A 26,183-nucleotide genomic window follows, 5' to 3' on the forward strand; every position below is an offset into this window, starting at 1 on the left:
CCCAACTTAAATAATGTATTATGTATTGGGTGGGGTGGGATATTGAACCAGGTCTGACTGTAACGTTCAAAGCATGCTTTATAGCAGGGGTTGGCACACTATGGCCTGTGGCCCAAAGCTGCCACCTCTTTTTGTGATAAAGTTTTATTGGGACACAACCACACCCATTTGTTTACATATTATCTTTGGCTCAGAGGCCCAAGTTGCATAGTTGTGACAGAGACCATGTAGCCTGCAAAACCTAAGATATTTACTATCTGGCACTTTAAAGAAAAGGTTTGCTGACCTCTGCTTTATATAACAGGTCTTTAAATTTTTTATTCTAATTTTTATTAAAATAATACATGTACATATTGGAAAGTGAAATAGTGCTAAAAGTTTTATTTGGAAAAAGATCCCTGCTACACTATTCTCCACCCCCGTCCCATCCCTCGGAGACAGATCTGCTGCATTCTTTTCTTTCTTTTTAAGTAGGGACTCGAACTCATGACTCTGAGATCAAGACCTGAGCTGAGATCAAGAGTCGGGCACAACCAACTGAGCCACCTGGGGGGAGGAGGAGGGGTAGAGGAGAAGCAGACTCCTCGATGAGCAGGGAGCCTGATGTGGGACTTGGTATCAGGACCTGAGTTGAGGCAGACGCTTAACTGACTGAGCCACCCAGGCACCCTCCCCACTTTGTTCTTTTAACTATTTTTTCTGGCATTTACAATGCATTCTAAATATGATCCTTATTCCACTATTTCCTGTTGTAACAATTTTAAATTATTGGTTTTTTTTTTTTTTAAAGATTTTATTTATTTATTTGACAGAGAGAGACACAGCGAGAAAGGAACACAAGCAGGGGGAGTGGGAGAGGGAGAAGCAGGCCTCCCGCCGAACAGGGAGCCCAATGCAGGGCTCGATCCCAGGGCCCTAGGATCGTGACCTGAGCCGAAGGCAGACGCTTAACGACTGAGCCACCCAGGTGCCCCTGTTGGTTGTTTTTTTTTTAAAGTAATCTCTGTGCCCAACGTGGGACTTGAACTCACAACCCGAGATCAAGAGTCTAGTGCTCTATCAGCTGAGCCAGCCAGGCACCCAACCTGTTTTAATAGATTGTGTGTGTGTGTGTGTCTGTGTGTGTTCCAATTTCTCCACATCCTCAACTAACGTTGGTTATTCTCTTTTTTATTGTAGCTATCCCAGCATATGTGAAGTGTTTCTTTTTTTTAAAGTTTTTATTTAAATTCCAGTTAGTTAACATATGGTGTAATATTAGTTTCAGGTATATAATATATTGATTCTATTTTAACAATTTTTTGTTTTATTTTTTTAAGTTTATTTATTTATTTAAATACTCTCTACCCCCAACATGGGGCTTGAACTCACGACCCCAAGATCAAGAGTCGCATGCTCTTCTGACTGAGCCAGCCAGGCGCCCCTGTTATAACCATTTTAGACACTTAATTAACCTAGTGTAGGCCACCCTTCTACTTTTTCAGTGCCAGATTAGAAATGATTGATCATTCTTAGTTGAAATGTAGTGTTTTATGATCATTTAAATAATCTTTTGCATTTTCATCATACTGTACATAAGAAAGTTGAGACGCACTTAGCAATAGCTAACCTTTTAGGACTTCTTGTGTGTGCTATTCTAATGCAGTTTTCAAGCAGTATCATGTTAATCTCGACAGAACCCGTAGGAAATGCAGGTATTATTCCTTTGTCCATTTTCTTTTTTTTTTTTTAAAGATTTTATTTATTTATTCAACAGAGAGAGAGAGACAGCGAGAGAGGGAACATAAGCAGGGGGAGTGGGAGAGGGAGAAGAAGGCTTCCTGCCGAGCAGAGAGCCCGATATGGGGCTCGATCCCAGGACCCTGGGATCATGACCTGAGCCGAAGGCAGACGCTTAACGACTGAGCCACCCAAGTGCCCCCCCTTTGTCCATTTTCTAGATGAGAGAACATCCTTTAGAGAGATTGTGTGATTTTTTCCCTTAGTCAAGCACCTAGTGGGTGTACAGCCAGAAACTGACATTTAGGACTTGAGCCCCTAAACGCTGTATTGCGGCGCCATGGGAGCGTCCCGCCACCTAACATTCCTAGATCTGTAGTTTTACTGTCAGCAAATAACCTGAAGACTACAGCAAGCAAGTTTGCTGAGGCACAACTTTTTTTTTTTTTTTTGCCAAGTACTGTTTATCTTTATTTTGCACACACCCACAGCCAGTTTGCACCGAGTGATTTCATTTTACAAAAGGAGGCAAGGGTTGGGTGGTGTCAAGAAAGGTGACCTGTAGGGCGCCTGGGTGGCTCAGTCGTTAAGCGTCTGCCTTCGGCTCAGGTCATGATCCCAGGGTCCTGGGATCGAGCCCTGCATCGGGCTTCCTGCTCAGCGGGAAGCCTGCTTCTCCCTCTCCCACTCCCCCTGCTTGTGTTCCCTCTCTAGCTGTGTCTCTCTCTCTGTCAAATAAATAAATAAAATCTTAAAAAAAAAAAAAAAGAAAGGTGACCTGTAGAAAAGAATAGGAAGACAGACATTGGGAGCACATAATTTAAAATTTTTTTTTTGAACACACCAAAGAATCCTGCAGTGCTGCCCGCAGCGGCTGCAATCCTGGGTCACACGTGTGCACACTCCTTTGCAACTGGTCCGGTGACCGCAGCACCTTTCATTTCACCTTTACTGTTCACTGTGACCCCCACGTTACCTTCAAAACAGGGACACACACCAGCTTTTCTCCAGTAGGACTCGCGTTGTCCAGTTACCTGCTGGATATACCTTCTTTCTGAACTTGGTTTGCCTTTCTTCACTCTGGCCGTCATCATGTCACCCCCACCAGCAGCAGGAAGCCGGTTCCATCCCTGATCCCCTTCGCCGAGATCATCTACAGATTTTTGGCTCCTGTGCTGTCAGCACAGTTGATCACGGCTCCTACGGGAAGACCCAGGGAAATCCGGAATTTCACACCGGAGGACCCACCATGTCCTCGCTTCCACATCTTGAACGCGGGAAAGGGACAGAAAGGCTGGGGCACAATATTGAATCCATCTGCTCTGAGACGGGTGTAGGGGTCAGTCAGGTAGTGGGTCAGCCAGTTGCAGGTGCTTCTGAGGGTAATTCTGTTTTCTAATGGACTATACATTTGCATAGTCTCAGTCTAATGCATTGGCTCCCCAACTTGAGCTTGTGTCAGAATCACCTGGTGGCTTGGGCAAGCACTAACTCCTGGGCCTCCGCTCTAGTTTCTGATCCAGGAGGTCTAGGGTAGGACCTGAGGATTTGCATTTCTAATAAGTTCCCAGGTGATGCTGATGCTGCAACAGACCTAACTGGTCTAACGCTTTATTCTTCCTGAATGTTAGGGCTGTCCGCACTGCTCTCTCTTGCTCTTTAACTTCCCTGTTAGTCTTCCCCTACTAGCCAGCTTGTTAGCTCCTGGAAAGTAGGTCAGTTATTATGGCTTTTACCTTTTTAAAAATATATATATATTTTATTTATTTATATGAGAGAGAAAGAGAGCATGAGCAGGGGTAGAGGCAGAGGGAGAGGGGAAAAGCAGACTCTGCACTGAGCAGAGAGCCCGATATGGGGCTTGATCTCAGGATCTCGAGATCATGACCTGGGCTGAAGATAGACACTTAACTGACTGAGCTACCCAGGCGCCCCTGGCTTATACTTCCCTTTCTGACCCCACTGAGGCCAGGATCATGTTGTTGATATAGTAGGTAGTAATCAGTTGCTTGGTTAATCTCCCTTGGAGTGTCTTTGTAATTTTGACTTTTTCAATGATAAATATTGCAATTATAATACATTCTAATTATAAAAATCACCTTTAATAACACCATCACCCTAGCAAACATTTCATCGTTTGTTTTTTTAAGTAGGCTCCATGCCCAACGTGGGGCTTGAACTCCTGACCCTGAGATCAAGGTTCGCATGCTCCACCAACTCAGCCAGCCAGGCGCCCCCACCCTAGCAAGACTTTTAACAGAAGGGTATAAGTGGTCCCTAAAGGATTTTCAATGCCATGTTGGAGGGTAGCTAAGCACTGAGGAACTTAGTCCTTGATTGGGGCAGTGCTTACAAATAAAGTGTTAAGTAAATAAAGCGACTTGTAGGATACTACATATGGATGATTTAATCTGATTTTGAGTAGAGGCTCCTGTTTTTTTCTTTTAGCATTCTTTGAGATCTTTTTAAATCTTCTGTTTTTACAGAGGTCACCCGGAATCAACATGTCTGGGACTGAGGAAGCAGTTCTTGGAGGCTGTGGCAGCCATCCTTCCTCTGCTGGCGGCAGCTCTGTATTATGCTTTGGACAGGTAACTGTGTGTTTTTCATACCTGGGAAGAATGAGGTTAAGTGAAAAGGTAGGAGAAAGTCATTTGTAGAGCATCGTCATATACTTGGAAGCTATTTATTGTCAGTGGGTTTTCCGTTAGGTGCATTATTTGGGAGTCTGATAAACTCTCAGGGCATTGTGGAACTTTAGCATTAGTACTGGGGATTACATTTAGATTTACATTTTGTTTATTTTTTTGGATAGATTACATATTCACGTGGTAAAACATTCAAAATGAAACGTAGACTATATGTGAATGAAAAGTCTTACTCTTTCCCCATCACTCCTATCCACATTTCACCCAGTTCCAAAGATTCTGGGGTCATATTCTTTGTGGAGATATTCTGTGCATATAAAAGAGATTCTTGCTTTGTCCGCTCGATTCCATCTTTGTCTATACCAGAGATCTGTTGGTTCAAAGGTATTTCATTTAAATAGGGCAAGGGGAAAACTACCAAGGGGACAAAAGTCAAAACAAGTAGTAGTATATTTATGTACGTGTAGGATGGAAAATTGTTGAATTAGAGAAGAGGTATCCCCCTACTCCCCTGCGGGCATAAACGTCATGTATACAGACTCAGAGGCAGGACGTCTCAGTTTACCAATTCTGGCTTGAGAAAGTTTTGTCAGGAGGGTGGTGACACCGGGGCAATGCTTCTCAAAATGTGGCCCAGTGACCCCCAGAGGTCCACCAGACCTCTTCCGAGTGCATGAGGTCAAGAAGAGTTCCTTAATAATACTAAAATACTTCTTGCCTTTTCCTTTCATTCTCTGAGTGAACAGTGGGGCTCTCCAGAGCACGCACGGCCTGGGGGGATGCTGCTTTGACGGCTCATGGAAGGTGTGCCTTAGAAGTTTCTCAGTTTTAATTCCTAGTATTGGTAGACATAACCCTGTAAACAAGAGCTTCTAGGGTCCTCAATACTTTTTAAGAGTGTAAAGGGTCTGGAGACCAAAAAGTTGAAGACTTGCTGACGTAGGAGTGGGGGAAATGTCAATTTAATTTTCCTCTCTGGATTGCAGTATCAGTACACAGCAGAAGAGTACCAGGCCATCCAGAATGCTCTGAGGCAGAGGCTGGGCCCGGAATACATCAGTAGCCGCATGGCTGGAGGAGGCCAGAGGGTAGGAGAGTTGATATGCTTGAAAAGTGGGTGCCCCTCTAGCTGGCTACTCAGAGGATCTCGCTCCCTCTCTGGGTCTTCACGGATTCAGAAGGTCTCCTGCTCACTCTTGCTAGATGTTTCCTAGTGTCTTTGGGAGGGGATGGGTTCCAGCCGTCATTGTCATCTGAAGCGACCGAAGTGTTGTCTTGAGACTTCCATACCTGCCATCTTGGGATTTTTACACCGTCTTTTAAAAATGTTTCTTTTGCCCTTTGCTTCTAATTTTCACTTCTGTGTATATTTTTGGTCTTCAATAATATATGTCAGCCTGAGACTTGTACTTTTTTGGAAACTGTGAGTTTTGGAAACTGCTAGGTGAGTGGATATCTTTCCCCTCTGAGTCTAGTCCCTCCCTCCAGACAAAACATTAGTTGTAACTGGTTCCTTCTGGAAGATCTTTGAAATAAGTTCACTGAGAATTTCCCTGGAATGTTAAAGGGCAGTTTTGCCAAAAAAGCTGGTAAGGAGTAAATTAAGTAAATTTTGATTCTCATTTAAGTATGGCAGGGAATTTTAATAAGCTTTTTTTTTTTTTTTTCCTCTTTAATTTCTTTTCCCAGGTATGTTACATTGAAGGTCACAGGGTAATTAATCTGGCCAATGAGATGTTTGGTTACAATGGCTGGGCACACTCTATCACACAGCAGAATGTGGGTATGTTTCCTGGCAACGGTGACTTCTTCATTTCCCTTACTTTGGTACTAATTTCGGATGAGAGTATTTTGTGGGTGAGGATGTAGAGTAGGTGTATTTAGTTGCCAGTAGGATATGGGTGAGGCGCAGGGATCAGCATCCTCTTCAACTGGTTCTCTTTCCCACTCCTAGATTTTGTTGACCTTAACAATGGCAAGTTCTACGTGGGAGTCTGTGCATTTGTGAGAGTCCAGTTGAAGGTGAGGGTGATGGAATAGACCCGCTGCCTCCAAGGACCGGGTGGGTGGTAAGAGAGAATGAGCAGGTAGAGAATTCTCTGGACTGGGCCTAGAGAGCTAGGCTCTAGAGCTGGGGCTCAGCCAGTGTTCCTTAGGATGGTGGTACCCAAACATTCTTACTCACGTGCCCCCTAAATGAATTCTGAAAAACTTGTGTTTTCCTGCACATTTTAAGCTGACACCTAAAAGTTTTCACCCAAAGTATAAATGCAGGTCCTCTGCATTTCAAAATTTTGTGTTACACCGCTCTGCTTTTATGAAAGACCTATGCTGGTACCTGTTTTCACTTAACTGAAAGAAATCCAGAGAAGATTTTCGCTTTTATGAAAAAAGGCACACCCTGGTGGCAAGAGTGGCCCCGCGAGTCCATCCCCAGGAACCACACTCAGCATCTCGGCAGAGCTTTGAACGCCATCTGTGAGCATCTGTGTTTTATCTCCATATGTTTTGTGCATCCGTTAGCAAGATGTGTCCTAAGGTATCAGAAAAGCATAACAGGTTATTTTTTGCATCTGGGAATGCTCAAAAATTTTTCCATATAAATTAATGGTAATTCTCTGGTTTATGCCATTTTGGCTTACGGAAGTTTTCATGAGAACATTCTACTTTTGGATAACAGGGCAAACCTGTAGTTGCAACGGTATGTTTTTTAGCATATTGTAAGATCTGACATTCTAAAATAAATCTGTTACATTTTTATCTTCCTTTTTTATTCAAGTGTAATTAACATACGGTGGTATATTAGTGTCAGGTGTACAATATAGTGATTCAACACTTCCGTACATTTCTCACGGCTCATCAGGATAAGTGTATCCTTTGTCCCCTTTATTCCATGTATATTTTGTTACATCTTTTTTAAATGTACCACTGGATTTTAAATATCATAAACGATTAAATACTGTCATCCACTTAAAAAAATACACGAGCAAGCTATTCTTTAATCATGAGAAATTTTACATTGTTTCTTCTCAAACTCATATTTCCGTTCTATCTCCCCATTGGCTTTTGTCAGTATGTGTGTGTGTGTGTGTGTATGTATATATGTGTATGTATATGTATATATGTATAAACAAAATACATGTTTGGAATACATGTATGATATATGTTTGGAATATATATTTTATATATCTTATATGTGTTCAGAACCTTTTATTAATAACCTTAGCATATTCCTCTGTGTGTGTATGTATGTGTATATAAAAGTAATTTTTTTGGGTAAATTTTCAGTGACCTTAAGGCTCTAAATTATAAAAAATTTCTTCTGGATTGAGTTACTATTACAGGTATTATTAACACAAAATTGATCAGTCAATTGGGTCTATGAGGGGGACAAAATAACTACATCAAAATTTATATACTTAATAAAAATAAATTTTTATGGAAAATGCATTTCTTTTTTTTTTTTTTTAAGATTGTATTTATTTATTTGTCAGAGAGAGAGAGCCCAAGTAGGGGAGTGGCAGGCAGAGAGAGGCAGACTCCCCGCTGAGCAGGGAGCCCGACGCGGGGCTTGATCCCAGCACCCTGGGATCATGACCTGAGCTGAAGGCAGACGCTTAACCGACTGAGCCACCCACGGGCCCCAGGAAAATGCATTTATTAATGAGATGGATGAAGCTTTTTTTTCTTTTTAGATAGTTTATATGTCCATCATTTAATATTACTTTTTCCTAGATGGAACATTCAGCATTAATTCTATTCTAACTTCTCATTTTTATAAATAGTACTGAAAAACCTTGCTCACATAAATAAACTGGGAATGGAGAGAGTGTTGTTACAGTGTCACTCATTTCTTTGAATAAGCTTTCTGAGTTATACCTCAAAAATCAGAGTCCTGTCATCCAAAATTATATTCGGTTCTCTATCAGCTAATAACTTGATCAGGTGTACCTTCATTTTTGGTGAAAGCCAAGAAATGGATACCCACCTAACCCATGAAAAGATTTGCTATCCAGTCGTTAAGAGTCTGTTAAATACAGTATTTCACATTTTCCTTTTGTTTAGTGTCCCAGAGGTTTTTATACCTTGGGGTAATGCACCTTAGTAAGACTTAGGGTGGGTTAGCTATGTGTCTTTTTTATTTCATTTTATTTTATTTATTTATATTTTTTATTTTTTAAAGATTTTATTTATTTATTTGTCAGAGAGAGAGTACAAGCAGGGGGAGCGGCAGGCAGAGGGAGAGGGAGAAGCAGACTCCCTGCTGAGCGGGGAGCCCAATGTAGGGCTCAATCCCAGGACCCTGAGATCATGACCTGAGCCAAAGGCAGATGCTTAACAGACTGAACCACCCAGGCGCCCCAGATATGTGCCTTTTTTATGTGAAAGAGGAAGTGGGAAGGGAGAATTGTCTTGCACATTTACGCGGAGATCAGGTCTAGAACGTAGTGCTGGAAATTAATTCTCTTCCAACTCTGTGCCCGTGTGCCCTTTAGCAAGGCGCCTGGGTTCTGTGCGCCTGGTGCGAATGCCCTTGAGGGCGAGAAAAGCTGTGGAACCAGGGACACGAGTGCAGCTTTTCATGTTGGAGTCTGAACTCCTTCTCTCCCTGCAGGATGGCTCCTACCATGAAGATGTGGGCTATGGTGTCAGTGAGGGCCTCAAGTCAAAAGCCTTGTCTTTGGAGAAGGCCAGGAAGGAGGCCGTGACCGACGGGCTGAAGCGAGCGCTGAGGTGAGCACAAGGGCTGGGGTCTAACTTGCGTCAGTTTTATTTCCTGTGCGTTTGTTTAAAACGTAATGCGTGGTACGAAAGTTAAAATAACTTTATAAATTATAATTTATATATATTTTTTTATAAAATAATAAAATAACCCAAGTCTCACTCCCCCTTGTCCCCGTCGGCCCTGTTTCCTACACTTCGTATTTTCCCCATGCTTCTTTATGCTTAGGTCTGCCTTCTTTGGGATCAAGTGGTAGAATACTATATTCTCTACTCTGTACTTCATTTTGCATACCCCTGTCTCAGTCGTGTGTCTTGGAGACCTTTCCACACAAGGACAGAGATAGCTTCCCCGTTCTCTTTAAAACACCTAAACAGTGTTTCCTTGGGTATGTACACCTTAGGTGCATAGAACAAGGGTTTTTTTAACCTTTTTTGGGGTCATATGTGGCCTTTGAGAATTGAAGTGAATTGGATCACACATGTATGAACCTACACTAAAAACTTGCTGTACCATAACCCATACAGGAGGCCAGATGTCCCAAGTAAAGAACTTCAGTCAGGGAGGAGGATGTGCCCTAAGTGTGTGTTGCCCACTATTATTGGGGAATTGGAACTGTCCTTGGAAAAAGAATTCTCTGCTCTGGAGTTGGTGCTAATGGGGTTTTGTGAATGGTTTCTTAGTCTTTTCGTCCTCCTCACCTCTTGTTGAGGGCAGAGACTGGTGACTGTTATGCCCTGTGCTGTGTTCTGAGAGCCTCATACAGAGGGCGTGAACATGGCAGGTGCCCAGGAAACGTTACTGCAGGTGTATTAGGTTCCATCTCCTGTGCCGCAGTTGAGAAGCACCTTGCCACAAAGGTATCTGGTCTCTGATAATTTACACCTAATCATTCTCAACCTGTTTCTCGCTCTTTTTTTTTTTTCCTTACCCTTAGAAGTTTCGGGAATGCACTTGGAAACTGTATTCTGGACAAAGACTATCTGAGGTCACTAAATAAGCTTCCCCGCCAGGTATGTTAGAAATGGATGGATGGAATGCAGCGCAGTAAAGAGAGGACTATTTTCCGGCTGGCATGGGTTGAGTATTCCGGGAGGGAGAGAGAAGGGGAGACTCGGCTCTTTCGAGGGTCTGGAATGTGTATTTCAGACTTGTTTGACGACCAGAGCCAGCAGGAACCAGTCACCTTATTTTCCAGCTGAAGGAATTGAAGCCTCGAGAATCTGTGCCACTTGTTTTCTTCTACACGAGAGCTGTGTTCGGGAACGGTCTGTGAAACCTCAAAAGGAGCACAGAGCCGCCGGCAGCGCCCCTGGGGTTCCTTAGCAACACTCAGGAAGAACCCACCTCTTCAGCCTTCTTGCTGCTCCTGCGCTCGAGGCGCCACGGCGTAGATGCCCTTGTCTCTGCCCGAGCCTGTCCCACGAGCCGCGCCCTGGCCTTTGGAGACGGGTCCGGAATCGCGCGGCCTGGCCTCGCTCTTGGCCGGGGCTGAGGCGGGGACGGAGCGTGCCTGTGGCCGGCGGAGTGGCTGCCGACTCCGGGCCGGGCCGGCGTTCTCGAAGACGCCCGCAGTGCCGCCGCCCACGCAGCACTCCCGGCCTTGTCCTCCACGGCTGCCGCCTGGGGACACCTGACAGACGGGAGTGGCACTTGGCAGCTGTCAAAACGCCACACTTTCCCTTGTTAAAATCCTTTTTATACACTATTGGCCTCCGCTTGCTTATATTTTGTTAAGAATTTTTGCGTCTGTGTTTATGAGGGATATTAGGGTTTTTTTTTTTTTTTTTATTGTGGTAAAAAAATAACATAAAATTGATCATTTTAGCCATTTTTAAGTGTATAGTTCACTGATGAAACAGATCTCCAGAACTTTTAATCTTGGGATACTGCAACTTCATACCCATAGGACAACCCCCCATTTCCCCTTCTCACAGCCCCTGGTTACCAGCATTCTACTTCCGGTTCCTGTGAATTTGACCACTTTAGACGCCACATGCAAGTGGAATCATACTGTTTGTTTTTCTGTGACTTATTTCACTTAGCATAATGACCTCAAGTTTCATCTATGTTGTAGCCTGTGTCAGAAGTACCCTCCTTTTTTTCGGCATGCCTGGCTGGCTCAGTCGGTAGAGTGTGGGACCCTTGATCTCAGGTTTTAAGTTCAAGCCCCATGTTGGGTGTAGAGATCACTTAAACATAAAGTCCTTAAAAAAAAAAAAAAGAATTACGTCCCTTTTTAAGGCTGAATAATCCACTGTATGCATACACCACATTTTCTTTAATTTTTCCATCAATGGACATCTGGTGGCTTTCATCTCTTGACTTGAGAATAGTGCTGTAATGAACATGGTTTTGCAAATACCTCTTCAAGACCCTGCTTTCAGTTACTTTGGATATATCCAGAGGTGGGTTTGCTGGATCATATGGTAGTGTTTTTGTTCTTTTTTTTACACAGAGCTTGAGCTCACCACCCTGAGGTCAAGACCTGAGCTCAGATCAAGAGTTGGACACTTAACTGACTGAGCCACCCCCGCGCCCCCATATGGTAGTTTTTTGAGGAACTTCCACACTGTTTTCTGTAGTGGCCACAACATTTTATAGTTCAACCAACAGTGCACAAGTGCTCCAATTTCTCTACATCCTTACCAACACTTGTTATTTTCTGCTTTTTTGATAGCAGCCATCCTAGTGGGTGTGAGGTGCTATCTTATTGTGGGTTTGATTTGCATTTCTCTGATGATAAGTTTCGATGTTGAACATCTTTTCATATGCTTTTTGACCATTTGTATATTATCTTTGGAGAAATGTCTATTCAAGTTCCTTGCCCATTTTTAAATTGGGGATTTTAATTTTTTGTTGTTGGGTTATAGGAATTCTGTATCTATTCTGAATATTAACCCCTTATCAGAGACAGGATTGCAATTTTTTTTTTCCTATTTCATAGGTTGCCTTTAAAATGTTTAAGTTTGACATTGTCCCATTTGTATATTTTTGCTTTGTGTTTTTAGTGTCATATGCAAGAAATCATTGTCAAATCCAATGTCATCAAGCTTTTCCCCTATATTTTCTTTTATGAGTTTTATGGGTTTGGTCTTATGTTTAAGTCTTTAATCTATCTTGAATTTATTTTTGTTTATGATGTAAGATACAGGTCTAACTTCATTCTTCTGCATGTGGATATCCAGTTTTCCCAGCATCATTTGTTGAAGAGACTCTCCTTTCCCCATTGAGTGGTCTTGGCACGCTTGCTGATATTCATTTGATCATTTATGCAAGGGTTTATTTCTGGGCTCTCTATTCCATTGGACTGTGTGTCTGTATTTATGGCAGTATCATACCATTTTGATCACTGTAGCTTTGCAGTGTGTTTTGAAATCAGAAGGTATGAGCCCTTCAACTTTGTTCTTCTTTTTCAATATTGTTTTCACTATTTGAAGTCCTTTGAGATTCTATATGAATTTTAGGATAATTTTTTTTTAATGCAAATAATGCTATGGGAATTTGGATAGGGTTTGTGTCGAAGCAGTAGATCACTTTGGTAATATGGGCATCTTAACCATATTAAGTCTTCCAATTTATGAACATGAGATGTCTTTCCATTTTTTTGTGGCTTCTTTAATTACTTTTAGCAATGTTTTGCAGTTTTCAGTGTATAAGTCTTTCACATTCTTGGTTAGGTTTATTACTAAGTATTTTATTCTTTTGATGCTATTGTAGATGGATTGTTTTCTTCATTTTCTTTTTGGATTGTTCATTACTAGTGTATAGACACAACTGATTTTTGTGTGTTGATTTTGTATCCTGCAACTTTGTTGAATTTGTTTATTAGTTCTAATAATTTTTTTTTGGTAGTCTGTAGGGTTTTCTGCACATGAGAGCATGTCATCTGCATCTAGAGATAATTTTACTTCTTTTCCACTTTGGATTCCTTTTATTTCTTTTTCTTGCCTAATTGCTCTGGCTAGGATTTCCGATATGCTGAGTATGAGTAGTGAGAGTGGGCATCCTTGCCTTGTTCCTGATATTATAGGAAAAGCTTTCAGTCTTTCACCATTGAGTATGATGTTAGCTGTGGGTTTTTCATATAAGGCCTTCATTATGTTGAGGTATATTTCTTCTATTCCTAGTTTGTTGAATATTTTTATCACGAAAAGGTATTAAGTCTTATCAAATGCTTTTTCTGCATTAATTGAGATTAGCATGTGCTTTTGTCCCTTCTTTTGTTACTGTGGTGTGTATCACACTGATTGATTTGTGGAGTTGACCCATCCTTGCATCCTATGAATAAATCCCCCTTGGTCATGGTGTATAATTCTTTTAATGTGCTATTGAATTTGGTGGGCTAGAATTTGGAGGATTTTTTTTTTAATAAAGAATTTTTAATTAATTTATTTGAGAGAGAGAGTGCATGCATGCATGAGCCAGGGTAGGGGCAGAGGGAGAGGGAGAGAAGCAGACTCCCCACTGAGCATGGAGCCCAACATGGGGCTTAGTACCGTGACCCTGAGATCATGACCTGAGCTGAAATCAAGAGTCAGCTGCTTATCTGACTGAGCCATCCAGGCACCCTGGAGGATCTGTGTATCAATATTTATCAAGGATATTTTTCTATAATTTTCTCACAGTGTTGTTTTTCTTCTTGTAGTGTCATTGGTTTTTCTGTTTTGTTTTTATTAAGTTTTTTATTTTAATTCCAGTCTAGTTAACATATGGTGCTATGTTAGTTTCAGGTGTACAATATAGTGATTCAACAGTTCTATATATTACTCAGTGCTCATCATGGTAAGTGTATGTAGTGTCATTGTTTGACTTTGGTATCAGAGTAATGCTGGCCTTATAGAGTGAGCTTGGAAGTGTTCCCTCCACTTTAGCTTTTGGAAGAGTTTGAGGAGGATTGGTGTTAATTTTTTAAATGTTCGGTAGAATTCTGCCATGAAGCCATTTAGTTCGGGGCTTTTTTGTTGGTGGTGGTGGTGGTAAATTTTAGATTACTGATTTAATCTTCTAACTAGTAACTGGTCTATTCAGATTGTCTGTTTCTTCATGATTCAGTCTTGGTAGGTTGTATGTGTCTGGGAATTTGTCCATTTCTTCTGGGTTATTTGATTTGTTGGTATATAATTGTTCAGAGTATTCTTATAATCTTTTTTATTTCTGTGGCATTGGTTGTGATGTCCCTATTTTTGGATTTTAGTTATTTGAGTCTTCTCTCTTTTCTTAGTTAATCTAAGGGTTTATCAATTTTGTTGATCTTTTCAAAAAACTAACTCTTAGTTTTGTCAATTTTTTTTCCCTATTGCATTTCTGTTCTCTATGTCATGTATCTCTGCTCCAAGCTTTATTTCATTTTTTTGCTAGCTTGTGTCAGCAATAAACCTTCCTGTTAGCACTGCTTTTGCTGCATAGCATAGGTTTTGGTATGTTGTGTTTTCATTTTCATTTGTTTCAAGATACTTTCTAATTTCCCTTGTGATTTGTTCTTTGACCCATTGGTTGTTTAAGAGTGTACTGTTTAATTTCCACATGTTTGTGGGTTTTCCACTTTTTCCTTCTGCTATTGATTTCTGGTTTTATTCCATTGTGATCAGTAAGCATACTTTGTATGATTTCTGTATTCTTCAGTTGGTTAAGACTTGTTTTGTAGCCTAACATGTGGTCTCTCCTGGAGAATATTTCATGTGTACTTGAGAAGAATTATAATCTACTGTTGTTGGGTGGAGTATTCTATATATGTCTGTTAGGTCCAGTTGGCTTATAATGTTCAAATCCTCTATTTCCTTATTGATCTTCTGTCTGGTTATTCTATCCATTATTGGAGGTAGAATATTGAAGTTTCCTACTATTATTGTATTGTGTTGCTGTCTATTTATCTTTCCAGTTCTGACAAAGTTTCCTTTATATATTTAGGAGCTCTGCTGTTTGGTACACAAATATTTATAATTGTTATACCTACTGAGTGAATTGACCCTTTTATCATTGTATAATGTCCTCCTTTGTCTCTTGTAACAATTTTTGACTTAAAGTCTGTTTTGTCTGGTATTAGTATAGCCTGCCCTGTTCTCTTTTGGTACCAGTTACATGGAATATCTTTTCTCATCCTTTCACCTTTAGCCTGTGTTCTTAGATCTAAAGTGAGTCTCTTATAAAAAGCATATAGTTGTATCTTGTTTTTTAAATCTGCGCAGCCAATCTATGTCATTTGATTGGGGTATTTAATCCATTTACATTTAAAGTATTAGTGTTAGTGAACGACTTACTGTTGCCATTTTGTTGTTTTCTGTATGTCTTGTAGCTTTTTTGTCCCTCCTTTCCTCTCCTACTGCCTTCCTTTGTGTTTTGTTTTACTTTTGGGTAGTGACATGATTTGATTCCTTTCTTATTTCCTTTTGTGTATATTCTAGAGATATTTTCCTTGTGGTTATTATTGCAATTATAAAACATGTTAACGTTGCAGCATTCATTCTATTTTAAACTGATAAGTTCAGTTGCATACAAAAACTCTATTCCTTTTTTTTTTTTTTTAAGATTTTATTTATTTGAGAGAGAGTGAGAGAGAGAGCATGAGCAGGGGGGTAGGGGCAGAGAAAGAGGGAGAAGCAGACTCCCCGATGAGCAGGGAGACTGACACAGGGCTTGATCCCCAGGCCCCAGGATCACGACCTGAGCTGAAGGCAGATGCTTAACTAGCTGAGCCACCCAGGTGCCCCCCAAAACTCTATTCCTTTACAACTCCACCCCTGCTCCACTTTATCTCATTGATGTTACAAATTACATCTTTATATAATGTATACCCAGTAACAGAGATTTACAGTTATAAAAACTGTAGTTGTTTTTAAAACTTTTTTATTCATTATATAGTTTTAATAGTTTTTTTTTTCATTTAAATTCTGTGCACCAAAAGGATAATAATACAGGCTATTATATTTATGTATTTACTTTTACTGGAGAACTTATTATTTTCCTGTAGCTTTGTGTTCGTGTCTAGCATCCTTTTGTTTCACTTTGAAGAACTCCTTTTAGCATTTCTTGTGGAGCAGGTCTAGTGGAAATGAACTCCCCCTGCTTTTGTTTTTATGAGAAAGTCTTAATTTCTCTATTTTTGAAGGATAGTTTTGCTGGATGCAGTATTCTTGGCTGAGCTTTTTTCTTTCAGCACTTTCAATATATCATCCCACTCTGTTCTGGCCTGTAAGAAGAAATCTAATAATCCTATGGAGGCTCTCTTGTATGTGATGATTTGTTTTTCTCTTGCTGCTTTCAAGATTTCTCTTTGTCTTTGACTTTTTAAAAATTGAGATATAATTGACATGTAACATTATTTTAGTTTCAGGTATGCAGCATAATGATTTGATATTTGTATATATTACGAAATGACCAGCATAATAAGTCTAGTTAACATCCATCACCAAAGCTAGTTACAAATTTTTTTAAACTTAAGATTTACTCTTTTAGCAATTTTCAAATATATAATATTATTAGCTGTAATCACTATGCTGTACATTACATTCCCATGACTTATTTTATAACTGTAAGTTTGTACTTTTCCGCACACCCCCTCCCCATTTTGCCTGCCACCTGCCTCTCCCTGGCAACCACCAATCTATTCTCTGTACCTATGAGCTCTTTTTGCCCCCCAGATTCCACATATAAGTGAGACGATATGGTGTTTGTCTTTCTCTGATTTATTTCACTTAGCATAATACCCTCAGGGTGCATCCATGTTGTGAGAAATACAAGATTTCCTCCTTTATGGTAGAATAATATTCCATTGTATATTCACTACATTTTCTTTAACCATTCATCCATGGATGGACACTTAGATTATTTCTATACCTTGGCTATTGTAAATAATGCCACGGTGGACATGGGGTGCAGATAGCTTTTTGAGATAGTGTTTTTGTTTTCTTTGGATAATACCGAGAAGTGGAATTGATGGATCACATTTTAATTTTCTGAGGAACTCCATACTGTTTTCCACAGTGGCTGCACCAACTGTGCACCAACACTGCACAAGCCTTCCTCTTTCTCCACATCCTCTCCAACACTTATTTCTTATCTTTTTGATAATAGCCACCCTGACAGGTATGAGGTGGTATCTCATTTTGGTTTTGATTTGCACTTCCTTGATGATGAGTGATGTTGAGCATCCTTTCATGTGTCTGTTGACCATATGTGTGTCTTCTTTGGAAAAATGTCTGTGTAGATCCTGTGCCCATTTTTAATCGGATTATTTGTTGTTGTTTTCGCTATTGAGTTGTATTTCTTTACATATTTTGGATATTAACCCCCTATCGGTTATATCGTTTACAAATATTTTGTCCCATTCAATAGGTTACCTTTTCATGTTGACAGTTTTTTATTTTTTTTATTAAAGATTTTTATTTATCTATTTGAGAGAGAGAGAATGAAGAGAAAGAGAGCATGAGAGGGGGGAGGTGAGAGGGAGAAGCAGACTTCCCGCTGAGGAGGGAGCCCGATGCGGGACTTGATCCTGGGACTCCAGGATCATGACCTGAGCTGAATGCAGTCGCTTAACCAACTGAGCCACCCAGGCACCCTCATGTTGACAGTTTCTGTTGCTGTGCAGAAGCATTTTAGTTTGATGTAGTCGTGCTTGTTTATTTTTGCTTTTGTTGGCTTTGCTTTGGTGTCAGATCCAAAAAGTCATCACCGAAACCAATGTTAAGGAGCTTATCTCCTGTGTTTTCTTCTAGGAGTTTTATGGTTTCAGGTCTTACACTTAAGTCTGTACTTTGTTTTGAGTATATTTGTGTATTGTGTCAGATAATGGTCTAGTTTCATTCTTTTGCATGTGCTGTCCAGTTTTCCCAAGACCATTTACTGAAGAGACTGTCCTTTCTACATTGTACATTCTTGGCTTCTTTGTCATAAATTTGTTGATTGTATAAACATGGGTTTCTTTCTGAGCTCTCTATTTTGTTCCATCGTTTTAGGTGTCTGTATTTATGTCAGTACCATGCTGTTTTGACTACTATAGCTTTATAATATAGTTTGAAATCAGGTACCATGATGCCTTCAGCTTTGTTCTCAAGTTTGCTTTGGCTATTTGGAGTCTTTTGTGGTTTCATACAAATTTTAGGATTGTTTGTTCTATTTCTGTGGAAAATGCCATTGGGATTTTGATAGGGATTGCACTGAATCTGGAGATTGTTTTGGTTTGTTGGGCATTCTAACAATATTAATTCTTCCAATCCACAGCATGGAATATGTTTCTATTTATTCTTCAGTTTCTTTCATCGATGTCTTACAGTTTTCACTCTACAGGTCTTTTACCTCCTTGATTCATTTATTGCTGAATATTTTATTCTTTTTGTTGCAATTATAAATGGGTTTGTTTTCTTAATTTCTCTTTCTGGTAGTTTGTTATTAGGGTACTGTTTTTGACTTCTGGCAGTTTGATTATAATGTGCCTTGGTGTGAGGCTTTTGCGTTTGTCCTAGACGTAGTTTTTTGAGCTTCTTGAATTTGTATGTCTTCATGTTGCTGATTCTTTCTTCTGTCAGTTCAAGTCTGCTGTAAAACCCCTCTAGTGAACTTTTCAGCTGTTATTATATTTTTCAGTTCCAGAACTTGTTAGCTGCTTTTTTATAGTTTCTCTTTGTTGATATTCTTCTCATTTCATTCATGCATCATTTTCCTGATTTCATTTAGTTGTGTGTGTTCTCTCTTAGCTGATTGAGCATCTTTATGACCATTATTTTAAATTCATTGTTAGGTAGCACATAGATTGCATTTTTTTTGGGGGGGGTCAGTTTTTGGAGATGATTTTGTTCCTTTGTTTGGGCCACATTTCCCTGTTTCTTTCTATGCCTTGTGATCTTTGGTTGAGATGTGGCATTTGAGAAAACAACCACCTTTCCCAGTTTTTATGTACTGGTTTTGTGCAGGGGAAGACCTTAAACAGTCAGCCCAGCTAGAGGTCCTAGGACCTCCCAAACCTTTTAGGATCTCCTTCTCCTCCTGGCATCTGACTGCACCCCTGTAGGTCCAATGTGTTCTGGTGCTTATCTCTGTTTTTAGTGACTTTAAAACTCTGCTGGTCCCATCAGCGTGCTGAGTCAGGTGAGACAGAAACCAATGCCTTGGGCAGCCCCCAGACCAACCACAACATCGTAGATACAGTCTACTCTTTTGTTTCCATCCCAGAGGCAGAGCCCAGGATGGGAAGTTTCCTCCTGGTTGTACTGCTCTATGCTGGATGAGGGCAGGGGCAGGGGCCTGAGTGGGCATGCAAAATGCCACCCATGAATTTTCCTACCCCTTTTGCTGGAATTTTGTCTTGGTTTTATGCTGGCCTGAGGCCTGTAGCTTCTCAGCTGGTCACTGGAGTTCTCACAAAGGTATTTTAGTTTGTATATTGTTAACCCAGTGTCTCTAGGAGGAGGGGGCGCCTGGAGCTTCCGAGTCTACCATTCTGATAACATCCTTTTCCTTTTCTTTTTTACTCTTTTATTTTTTTAAAGATTTTTAAAAATGAAGTGTGACATATACACAGAAAACTATGTAATTTGTAATGGCACAGCCTGATGAATTTTTAGAAGTGAACAGAGTTACTTATCTCCCAGATAAGAAACTAAAACCTTACCAGCACCCCAGGGTACCGTTTGCCCCCTCCCATTCACTACCTTGACTTCTCTTTTGAAAAGTTACTATTGTCCTGACTTCTCTATTCTGACTTTCAGCCTCATAGGTTTTTTTTTTCTTTTTTAAAGTTTTTCTTTTTTTTAATTTATTTGACAGAGAGAGATACAGCGAGAGAGAGAACACAAGCAGGGGGAGTGGGAGAGGGAGAAGCAGGCCTCCCGTGGGGCAGGGAGCCCGATGCAGGGCTCGATCCCAGGACCCTGGGATCATGACCTGAGTTGAAGGCAGACGCTTAACTGACTGAGCCACCCAGGCGCCCCTTTCTTTCTTTTTTAAAAAAGTAATCTCTACACCCAACGTGGGGCTCGAACTTGCAACCCCGAGATCAAGAGTTGGATGCTCTAACGACTGAGCCAGCCAGGTGCCCCAGCCTTGTAGATTTTTTTTCTTGTTTCTGAACTTTATATAAATGAAATTGTTCTTTATAAAAATTCACTGAAGTATTAAAGTGTACATATAAACATGTAGAAAAGTACACTAATGATAAATGTTCAGTGTGATGAACACATTCACTTAACCAGCATCAAAATCAAGATAAAACATTACCAGTGTCCCAGAAGTCTCAATACTGTCCCTTGATGTCACTGCCAAGGACTCCCCTTCTCATCACTACTAAGGGAAACCACTTTTAGCAACATAGATTAGTTTGGACTTTTTGTACTTTTGGGAACCAAACATATGGACTGTTTTGTGTCTGGCATTCATTCGACATGTTTGCGAGATTAATTCATGTTGCATGTAGCATTTTCATTGTATACTTTTCTATTGCATGAGCATAGCACAACTCATTTTTCCATTCTGACTTTATAATAGACAGTGGAGTTTTTTGGTAGTTCTTTGTTGTTTTGAATCGGGCTGCTGTTAGCATTCTTGTACACGTCTTTTGGTGCACATACACACCCATTTATCTTGGGAATTACTGGGTCAGGTTAGAGGATAGGCATGTTTCATTTTAACAGATTCTTCCAGTTTTCCAGTGTGGTTGTACAACTTCACACTTCTGCACAGCAGTGTACAATTTCAGCTGTTCCATATCCTTGACAGCACTCAGCATTGTGCGTCTTTTAAGCTTTTTTCACAGCTCACTTTTTCCCCATTTTTTCTACTTGCAGTAATTTATACAGAACAAAATTTACCATCTTGAGGTGCCTGGGTGGCTCAGTCGTTAAGCATCTGCCTTCGGCTCAGGTCATGATCCCAGGGTCCTGGGATCGAGCCCCACATCGGGCTCCCTGCTCAGTGGGGAGCCTGCTTCTCTGTCTGCCTGCTGCTCCCCCTGCTTGTGCTCTCTCTCTCTGCCAAATAGATAGATAGATAGATAGATAGATAGATAGATAGATAAATAAAATCTTTAACAAAAGCAACAAAATAACAACAAAAACCTGAAATTTACCATCTTAACTATTTTAGGTGAACAGATAGTGGTATTAAATACCTTTGTTATGTTGTACAACCATCAGCACCATCCATCTCTATAACTCTTTTCTTTTAAGACTGAAACTATAACAACAGTTCCCTGCTTCCTCTTCCCTACAGCTCCTGGCAACTGCCATTCTTCTGTCTTGCTTTTTAACTCTTAAGTACATACCTCATATAAATGGAACCATACATATTTGCCCTTTTGTGACTGCCCTAACTTCACTTAGCATAATGTCCTCAGTGTTCATCCTTGTAGCATAAGCTCAGTTATTTTATTTTTATTTCAAATAAAAAATATATTATTATTATTTTCTAAGTAATCTCTTCCCCCAACATGGGGGCTTGAACTCACGACCCCTAGGTCAAGAGTTGCAGGCCCTACCGACTAAGCCAGCCAGGTGCCCCAAGCTCAGTTATTTTTAACCTACTTATTTACTTTCCAATGTAGATAAGAAATTTCGTAATACAATTTTCATTTTCAGGTTATCTTTATCAAAATGGTAGTTGTCTCAATTTCTCCTATTCAATTATTCTGTCGATATGAATTGAGAGAGAAGTTCTCCAAGTGAAAAGCTTTGGGTTTCTGTAGTGCTTAGGGCCTGGAAGTAAAACATTGTGCCAAATGCCATGAAGTATCGTTAGTTCTCACATTTGGTGAGAGGCAGGAACGACCCCAAACTGGGAGATTTCCAGCGGCCTTGGCTAGCAGCCTACACCTGTGCTTTGCAAGTTTTCCTCTTCCTGTCATTGCAAGGACACTTAGTTGTGCCACAGCAACCCAAGGCTTCTTCAGTGATGAGTGTTGTATTTCGGGGGAAATCCTGGGAGAAAGGGCAGAGAAAGGGTAGGCCTCCACAAAGAGTCCGTGTGATCATTTCCATGAAAAAGAGAGAAAAAGTAGACAGCATCAGACAGATCCGGCTGACAAGGAGAGATTCAAATTAGGGTTTACAGACCATTTGCCCTGAATCATAAAGTAAGATTCCTTTTTATCAAAACGTGATTAATACAGAATGGTATAAAGTAGAACACGAAATTGTTTTACTTCTCCTCCTGTAATTAAAAATACAAGGTGAGGGCACCTGGGTGGCTCAGTTGGTTAAGCATCTGCCTTCGGCTCAGGGCATGATCTCAGGGTCCTGGGCTCGAGCCCCACATCGGGCTCCCTGCTCGGCGGGAAGCCTGCTTCTCCCTCTCCCATTCCTCCTGCTTGTGTTCCCTCTCTCGCCGTGTCTCTCTCTGTCAAATAAATAAATAAAATCTTCAAAAAAAAAAAAAAAAAATACAAGGTGAAATGTGGATCCGTTGTCTCAGCTTCTCAGGACCTAGAGGGAATGATGGATGGAGGACTGTCATGCCGTTTTCCAGGAACCTAGATCGTTAAGGCGGGGACAAAGGAGGGCAAGTGCAGTTGGAAGAAGGTATTTAGCCCCTTTCTTCCCTTTTTAGTTGCCTCTTGAAGTGGATCTAACGAGAGCAAAGAGACAAGATTTTGAACCATCTGTGGAACAAGCAAGATACAGCAGCTGCCGGCAGAATGTGGCTCCGGGACCCCCCGAACCACCGGAGGTGACCTCGCCTTGCAGACCGAGCCGCTCGGATGATCCGCCCACTGTGGTGCAGGAGGAGAAGGCCAGCAGCTGCCGGTGCGGCCCTGGTTCCCTCCCCGTCCTCCCGTCCCCCCCTCCTCCATTTTCACGGGCTGAGCCAGCGTGGTGGCTTGTGTGCCCCCCGGCCGGGCCCGCTGCTCCCTGCGCTCGCTCGGGACTCACCCCCCGCCCCCCTTGTTCTCTTGGGATGCAGCCTGCGGCCGCCTGCCACCGCGAGCGATGCCACGTACGAGCGGAAGCTGCGCCAGAAACAGTTGCAGCGGCAGTTCCGGCAGCAGATGGAGGAGCGGCGGCAGGTTCAGCTGTGCGCTCCGGCGGCTGAGCCGAAGACTCCGGGTGCGTGAGGAGGCCGGGAGCCGCGCTTCGCTCCCGACCAGCCCTCCTAGGCCTTCTCTCAGGTTCCACGCCGGGTAGAGGAGGCTAAGCTGCGATCATGAAGTCCTGCCCTGCATTTCCCCATTTTTAAAGACACTCCTTTTTTTAGGGAAGGAAATGGCCCTTGACATAATCTAGAACTAGAAATTTCAGGGTAGAGAACGGTTTTTTTCCTTTCAGGTACTTTGGCCGCGTTTGCTAGAAAGCTTTTCTGAGTAGTCCGTGAATAGAAGGCAGAATTGTTTGACGATAATGGGGGCTTTGGGCCGTGCTTCATCCGTGAACTTCAGTTTACTTGATCCAGGCCTAGTGGTAGTAGCAGAATTTTTTTTTTTTTTTTTAGTCTTTCCCAGAGAGTAGAAACAAAGAAAGGGCTTATCCCAGACCAGCTGGATTTTTGCCCAGCTTCTCCCTAAGAAAGATTCAGAGGACTTTCTTCGTGTTTAGTTCATTAATATTCCGCTCAGCACTGACAGGCTTAATGTAGGGGGGGAAAAAGTTTACTGTGTTGGGGATGTTCTTAATAGTAACTATTATTCTGGATCTTGAGCTTCCAAACCATTGCAGAAGCTCCTGGCGGGGAGGCCGCCCCCCACCCCGGATCCCACAGCCAGAGCCGCGGTTTATATTGGTTTTACATTTTGAACTTCTGCTTAAGATTTTTTCGAACAAAGCTTATAGCTTTAAAAAGTAAAAAGTGGACCAGATAGCTTCTAATAACCCCTCTATTTTTGCTGCTTAAGGAGAAATGAACCCCCCCCCCCCCCCCCCCCGCAATTTGGTGAGAAGAAAAAAAGTCTTTTTAGCTTCTTGTAGATCTGTAGGTAGGGACGGGGATCAGGAATCTTGAATCTCCTACTGGCTGTGCGAGGAACCGGTGGAACTCTAGGCAGCTTTGCACTTCTGAGGTGCTCGCTCCAACAGTTACGTGACTGTGGTTTTGTCCTTCCTCTCGCTCTTGCTCGCTCTCGCTGTCGCTCTCTGAACTCCAGCAGCAGTGTCAGCAGCTCCTCGCAAGCACAGCACTCCTGTAACTGCCGTTTCCGAACCACTCACAGAGGACTTCCTTACAGGTCAGTAAGAGCTGCGGGCAGGACCTAAGCATTGATCAGTAAGTACCTAGGACATGCGCTTTCGGTAGTCACTAACACATTTTAAAAGAGGCATAAAACCCCTCATTTTTATCTGTTGGATAGCCCCGTGAAGTTTTGGGAAAAAAGAGGACCCCTAATGGACTGATGGCAGTTCTGAGAGCACACACTCAACTCCTCTATTGTCCTAAGAGAAGCTTCACGGTACATTTAGGGGTAGGGGCAAGAGAAATCCCAGGAGCTGTCATAGGCCACGCATGACATGGAATTTCTCATGACCAGTTTTCCCCAGTGCTTTATGTGGGAACACTGGTTGATGCTGCATTTTCTCATGATCTCGGTCCTCGCAGACAGTCTTGGAATGTGGGATATGGATCCAGATGCAAGCGACAGTGATGTCAAGCCCTTGTCTAAACCAGAACTGCTCCAGACCTCTGCTACATCAGTCCTGAAGAACCAGATGGTGACCTGGGACAGGACCCCACAGAACCTCTGCCACCAGAATCCACAAGCAAAATCTGGACTCTCGCACCTCCAAACTCACAACAGCAACCAAGATGTAACAGGTAGCGAAGTGTTTAGGAACAAAAATTGAAAGGAGAACTTGGGTTTAATTCTCTGCATTTTAAAGGAAGCATGACATTCCATTTGAAGAAGTCGGGTGCTATCATGCCAGAGGAACAGCGGTCCAAGAAAACGACAACTGGTTTATGAGCCACAGCTTTTCCTTTGAGGTCCTGACTAGAGGTGTAACCCCTAGTAACCCTTTATAGTAGTAGGAAGCTTAACCACAAAATGAACGAAGAGCTTTTCCTTATTAAATCAGGCCCATCATGTTTGGTTATTGCAACTGGATCTAGCGTTAACAGAAGGATCTGCCCTCATAACAATTTTCATTCTTGGCTTTTTAGTTTAAGTTAGGATTGTTAACAAACACAGTTCAGAAATTATTAGCTGTCAGTTTATTCCTTATTTGAAAAATCACAGCAGCCACATTTAAATTATTTTTTTCTCCCATAGGAAACTGTGGTATCTATGGGAAGAACCAGGACTTGAAGAAAAGGAAATTGGATCCATCCTAATGGAGGCTCAGGTCACATCCTTGGACTTTGTCACAAAGGGACTTCCGAAAACTACTTTTAGGTCATAAAACTGTTCATCATTCCCAGGGAATGAGCTTTATTTCCAAGGATTTACCTTGCTTCGTTCTGAACTTTACCAGAGGATTTGACTATTGGAGCCTTCTGCAGGTAAAGCTGAGCAGTCAGAAAACAAGCGCTTTAAAAAAGCTTGTCATACACTGCAGCGGGGAGGCTCTGAGATTAAATACCTTTTCTTTGGCTCTTGAGGTTGTTCACTATTTATTCCTAAGCTACTATGTTAGCATGTATAGAAATTTTAGGAATCCCCAGTGCCTACCTGCCTTCAAGCAATATTACTAAGCACCAACTTTTACAGCTGCCTATGTGAAATTATTGTAATACCTGCCTTTCACCTTGGCGCTCGGTGTTTAATGTTGTCCACACCATATTGTGTATCCTTCCGAGAACAAAAGCTACAGTGTTTTTTAACTACCTTGCATCAATACAGGCTGTGATCTTCATCTATGATAATCTCTCGTTTATAGGTTTATGGTGTCACTATCCTGCAGTTTTTTACCTAATCAAGGAAATGATCTAAGACCAAAGAAAAGGCATTTTAAGAAAGCAAAATAAATTTTCCTTTGTAACAAAAAATAAAAGTGGGTGTATTTCTCCATTTCAGATGTGAGATATAACCCATCTTAACATAAATGGGTTTTTTTCATAGTTTCAAATGTTTCATAATCCGCCCCCCCCATAATGAGTTTGCAGGTTCTTTTTAAGATGCATCTTGGGCTGTGCCTTTTATCTCATCTTCAAGCTGTGGCTTTTATTAATTTTTAGATCAC

At 41.4% G+C, this 26,183-nt stretch overlaps 1 protein-coding gene and 1 pseudogene across 7 annotated transcripts in view; one reads left to right on the plus strand and one right to left on the minus strand.

Moving 5' to 3' along the window:
* The window catches only part of RAD52 (RAD52 homolog, DNA repair protein), a 36,258-nt gene extending 10,198 nt beyond the window's left edge, over positions 1 to 26,060 (plus strand). For 2 of the 7 annotated variants that reach the window (XM_032390954.1, XM_032390956.1), the window contains exons 2-12: positions 4,206 to 4,310; positions 5,354 to 5,455; positions 6,057 to 6,150; positions 6,322 to 6,389; positions 8,983 to 9,101; positions 10,028 to 10,103; positions 22,627 to 22,823; positions 22,981 to 23,123; positions 24,155 to 24,235; positions 24,604 to 24,819; positions 25,274 to 26,060. In XM_032390954.1, the coding sequence (XP_032246845.1) occupies positions 4,224 to 4,310; positions 5,354 to 5,455; positions 6,057 to 6,150; positions 6,322 to 6,389; positions 8,983 to 9,101; positions 10,028 to 10,103; positions 22,627 to 22,823; positions 22,981 to 23,123; positions 24,155 to 24,235; positions 24,604 to 24,819; positions 25,274 to 25,335 (1,245 nt within the window). In that variant the 5' untranslated portion in view covers positions 4,206 to 4,223 and the 3' untranslated portion in view covers positions 25,336 to 26,060. The remainder of the gene's footprint in view (positions 1 to 4,205; positions 4,311 to 5,353; positions 5,456 to 6,056; positions 6,151 to 6,321; positions 6,390 to 8,982; positions 9,102 to 10,027; positions 10,104 to 22,626; positions 22,824 to 22,980; positions 23,124 to 24,154; positions 24,236 to 24,603; positions 24,820 to 25,273) is intronic. The other 5 variants (XM_032390957.1, XM_032390958.1, XM_032390960.1 and 2 more) reach the window with 5 other exon arrangements.
* LOC116623520 lies at positions 1,564 to 3,368 on the minus strand (annotated as a pseudogene).
* Positions 26,061 to 26,183: the final 123 nt, after the last annotated feature.

Source organism: Phoca vitulina, unplaced genomic scaffold (genome assembly GCF_004348235.1).
Source record: "Phoca vitulina isolate PV1807 unplaced genomic scaffold, GSC_HSeal_1.0 scaffold59, whole genome shotgun sequence".
NCBI classification, from domain to species: Eukaryota; Metazoa; Chordata; class Mammalia; order Carnivora; family Phocidae; genus Phoca; species Phoca vitulina.